The 4,468-nt window shown below is 57.8% G+C and overlaps 1 protein-coding gene across 1 annotated transcript in view; it reads left to right on the forward strand.

Annotated features, from left to right (window-relative positions):
- The first annotated feature begins 1,127 nt into the window (after nucleotides 1-1,127).
- The window catches only part of LOC104131093 (1-acyl-sn-glycerol-3-phosphate acyltransferase alpha), a 5,048-nt gene continuing 1,707 nt past the window's right edge, over nucleotides 1,128-4,468 (forward strand). The window contains 2 exon segments of the mRNA XM_009644217.1: nucleotides 1,128-1,291; nucleotides 3,676-3,809. Of these exon segments, the coding sequence (XP_009642512.1) occupies nucleotides 1,128-1,291; nucleotides 3,676-3,809 (298 nt within the window).

Raw genomic sequence — 4,468 nt, forward strand, 5'->3', positions numbered from 1 at the left:
TTTAATAAGAGAAAATAATAATAATGAGAATGGTAAGAGAACATACAGAATATACAAAATGAATGATGCACAATGCAATTGCTCACCACCCGCCGACTGATGCCCAGCCTGTCCCGAGCAGTGATCCTTATCAACATTCTTCTGGTACTAAATCCAAAACACAGCATACTAGGAAGAAAATTAACTCTATCCCAGCTGAAACCAGGACACAAGTGCTGGCTTTTTAAAAGCAAGACCAAAGTTTCCCGGATCCTGTGCGCCCAGAGCGCAAGCAGCAGAGCGGGAGGCGAGGCTGGTTACAGCCCTGTGCACGCGATCGCAGCGAGGTGAACACCCAACACAGCGCAGCCCCTGGCTGCAACCGGGGCGAGGGCTGGCATCTCTGTCAGCCCAGGGTGGGCGCAGGGAGGTGGCGGGGCCCAGACCCCCGTGGCGTTGCTCGGACCCTGGTGACATGCTGGGAGAAGAAGGGCAGAGGGGTCTTTGCAGCCCAAATTGGGGGGGAGCAGAGAGATGGGGAGCACTGGCACCACATGCCTGCTGCAGATCTGGGCAGGGAGCAGCAGGGAGATGTTTTCCAATAACCTGATACACTGCAGGGTGAGGTTTGGGGCTTAGCTCCGATGCCAACAGGGATCTGCAACAAGCCTTGCTGGGATGATGTGCATGGACCAGAACCAGCTCCCGCTGTCCCTACCAGCTAGGGTCCCCCTTTCCCAGGGCTGGGGTCCCTGAGGCCAGGAGAGGTGCCCAGAGCATGGGCACTTTTGTGGGCAACAGATCTGATCACGTCAAGCTGGAGGCACTGCAATGGCTTTTAACAGCCCAGGAGGGCTCTCATCAGCAGTGACACCTTGGGGGACCCAGGGTCCCCAGTGTTGACTCAGCCACCTCTCTCCACCCTTGGGGGGGTGGCCTGCCCCCCCCGTTGGAGCCAGTCCATCCTCAAGGCTCCGTACAGGGTGAGATAACACAGCACCTTCCCCTGGACCAGCCCCAAACGCCCACGCGCTGCTCTGCCAGTGCCTCTGATTCACTGGCCACGCTCTGTGGCATCCCCTGCGCCACTCGCCCTGCTCCTGGAGACGTGGCTGAGCTCCCCAGCATCCTCCCGCCGGGGCAGTGTGATGGAGGTGCTCCTGCTCCTCTTGGCAGCCCTGCTGCTTTACCGGTACAATGCCACCTTCCGCTACTTCTGCAAGGTGGCCTTCTTCAACTTCTGGCTCGTGGCCGCAGCCACCCTCCTGTCCCCCTTTGCGGCTCTTCGGGGACGCTCCGTGGAGAACATGAAGTGAGTATGCCCTGGGGATGTGCTTCTGAGGTGGAGATGGCTGGGGCTTGGCTGTGATGGAGGAGCTCATGAGGTCGTGTGGGCACACGCCCTCTCCTGCTCTGGGCATACCCAAAGCCCTGTCATGGCCAGTGGTTGAGCCCTGGGGCTACAGTGAGGGCTGTGGTCATGTCCATGTGGCAGTGAAGGGTGCATCTGCATCTCGTGGTGTGGTGAAGAGGTGCTGGCCATGCCCAGGGAGGGTTATGCCCCACGATGGAGGTGGCCAACTGGGCCGGGACTAGTGGTCCCTGGAGGATGAATTAGCATGAAAGGGATCATTCTTGGCCATTGTAACATTGGGGTCATTGGGTGGGTGACGGCGGGGCTGGCAAAGCTTGGAGGTGCGATCGTTAACAGGATGCAAATGCACACCCATCGCCGCTTCCCCGGCAGCACAGTCAGGTCTTGCTCAGTGATAGCCCCGGGGACCGTGCTTTGGCAGAGGGGTTTGGGGATGCCCGGGTGCCACCGGCCGTGGGGCACGGCACAGTCACATCCTGGCGAGTCACGCGCTCGTGCTGTCAGCTGTGCCGAGGGGTGGTGGCAGCCCAGATAACATCGCTGTGCAACACGAGAGGAAGGTCTGGCTGCTTCCAAGGGTGTCGCAATCTTGTTACTGGATTCCTGAGCATGATGGCATACCAGAAGGGATATAATTATGTCAGAGTGAAAAATGTCCGAGCTTGTGGTATTTGCTGAGCTCGGGCCATCACGTACTTGTGCTGATGGATTTCGGGCCCTCAGCAGGAGCATGGTCAGAGGCTGGATGTTGTCAGGCTGTTGTGTAGCCTCGCTCCCTCGTCCTCGCTGTGCAGAAAGGCTGTGCACACACGCACACGGCCGGAGGTGCTCCAAGCCCTGGCGCAAATGCTTCCAGCTTAGTGGAAATACCCAGCGTGATGCAGCCGTGACTCAGGCTGCCTTATCTTGTCCCACCGGCACCTCGCCACCGCCCTCTGACAGAGCAGCATGCTCAGCTCCGTCTCCTCCTCAGCCTCCAAATCCCAAAGCCTCCGGCTTGGGAGCACGTTCCTGGCATTAATCCTGGCTTTGGGGCATTGCCACAAGTGTTTTGCTTCTCTGCAGACACAGGGATCTTGGAGCCTGCGTCTCCCCAGGGATGGGTGGCGCTCTGATACAACGGACCCTCTAAGCATCGTGCCTCCTCCTCTCTCTATGCCTGCCTCTGCTCTGTCCTCCCAAACTTCCCATCCCAAACTTCATTTTGGGCTGCCCTGGGAAGTGGTCGAGTCCCATCCCTGGTGGGATTTAAAAGCTGGGCAGACGAGGTGCTGAGGGCCAGGGTTTAGTGGTGGGATGGGAGGGTTAGGGGAACGGTTGGGCTTGGTGAGCTTAAAGGGCTTTTCCAATCTGAATGATTCTGTGATTCTGTGATCCCTGCCTGGTGCTGAGTTCTTGCTGACAGCCCTGTCCCCTGTGGGCTCCCTGGGACCAGTCACTGCCAGATGTGTGGACCAGATGGGTGCTCTTCATGCCATGGGCTGGCGAGTCCTCATTTCGACACCGAAAGTGTACCAGCCTTTTATCGCTGCTGTGGGTGCTGCAATCCCCGTTGCTCCCTCCTCCGTCCGTTCCTCTTGTTATTCTCACACCGAGCGTCACTCTGCACCAGCGCTGCCAGCCTGATGTTACCTTTCCCATCCAACCCTCCCTGGGTGGTGACACCTCTCTTCCCTGTTCCTCCGTCCACCTGCACAGGTGAAACCTCCATCTCTTCCACTGCAGGTCCAGCGAAGCTCCTCTTTGTGATTTCCTCCACCTCCAGCTCAGTGCCTCTCGGCTGCAACCCAGCTCCTCTGGCTTTAGCTGTCTGCAGCGCAGACTGTGAGCCCGCTGTCCGGGTTTCCAGATCCAGCCGTGCCCATGCAGGAGCCTCAGGGTGAGGCTCACCCCACCAAAGGCAGTTGTCCTCATTGGGATGGGATGATTTCCACCTTGGCTGCAGGCAGACATCCCATTCCTCTCGCTTTCCCATCATCCCTGGACATCAAAACCACTGTTTTTTTTCCTCCCACCAGCTTGTGCTGGCTGCTCTTCTCCACCAGCAGCTCCAACGCAGACTTTCTACTGCTGAGGCAGCACCTTGGGGTGGGTTACAAGGTTAGCTCTGACCTAGGCAGGCTACAAATGCGCTTAGAAAAGCAAAGCATCACCAAGACTGAACACAGATCCACCCTGGGACACGCTATTTGCTCATGTAGGCCAGCCCTAGCCTGGCCCCGTCTTGCACCTTGCTACCTGAGTGATTGTGAAGGGCTGGAAAAAATCAAGCGGCCCCGCTCTGTGTCGATCTGCTCCCCACATGTTTTCCTCTGCCCCAGGCTCCTGTGTGCTGCGATCCGGCCCCTCAAACACTTCTATGGCATCAAGATGCAGGTGTGGGGCTCCGAGCATCTGAACATCAAGGAGCCCTATGTGATAGTTTGCAACCACCAAGCTTCTCTTGACCTCCTGGGTATGTGTGAGGGAGGGGGGGGCTCATCACTATATGGGCAGCCTTTGGGGTGCTGCAGGGGTGGACCAGGCTCACCCTGGGGGGTCCCAGCAAGGTCAGCACCACGATTTGTACAGGGCAGTGTGGTAGGCGTAGGCCAGAAGAGCTGGTGGGACAGGAGCTCGGGGCTGCAGGGAGAGGGTTGGGATGATGGGAGATGATCTTCTCCCAGGTAATGGGTGATAGGATCATAGAATCATTTAAGTTGGAAAAGCCCTTTAAGATCATCAAGCCCAACTATTCCCCTAACCCTGCCATCCCACCACTAAACCCTGGCCCGAAGCACCTCATCTGCCTGGCTTTTAAATCCCTCCAGGGATGGGGACTCGACCCCTTCCCTGGGCAGCCCCTTCCAGTACCTGACAACACTTTTGAAGAAGAAATTTTTCCTAATGTCCAACCTAACCCTGCCCTGGCACAACTTGAGGCTGTTTCCCCTCATCCTGAGGGACCTGGCCAGGCTGGATCAATGGGCTGAAGCCAACTGTATGAGGTTCAACAAGGCCAAGGGCCGGGTCCTGCCCTGGGGTCACAACAACCCCACACAACGCTACAGGCATGGGGAAGAGTGGCTGGAAAGCTGCCCGGCAGAAAAGGACCTGGGGGTGCTGGTTGACAGG

This window comes from Egretta garzetta, unplaced genomic scaffold, assembly GCF_000687185.1.
Source record: "Egretta garzetta isolate BGI_Z169 unplaced genomic scaffold, ASM68718v1 scaffold488, whole genome shotgun sequence".
NCBI lineage: Eukaryota > Metazoa > Chordata > Aves > Pelecaniformes > Ardeidae > Egretta > Egretta garzetta.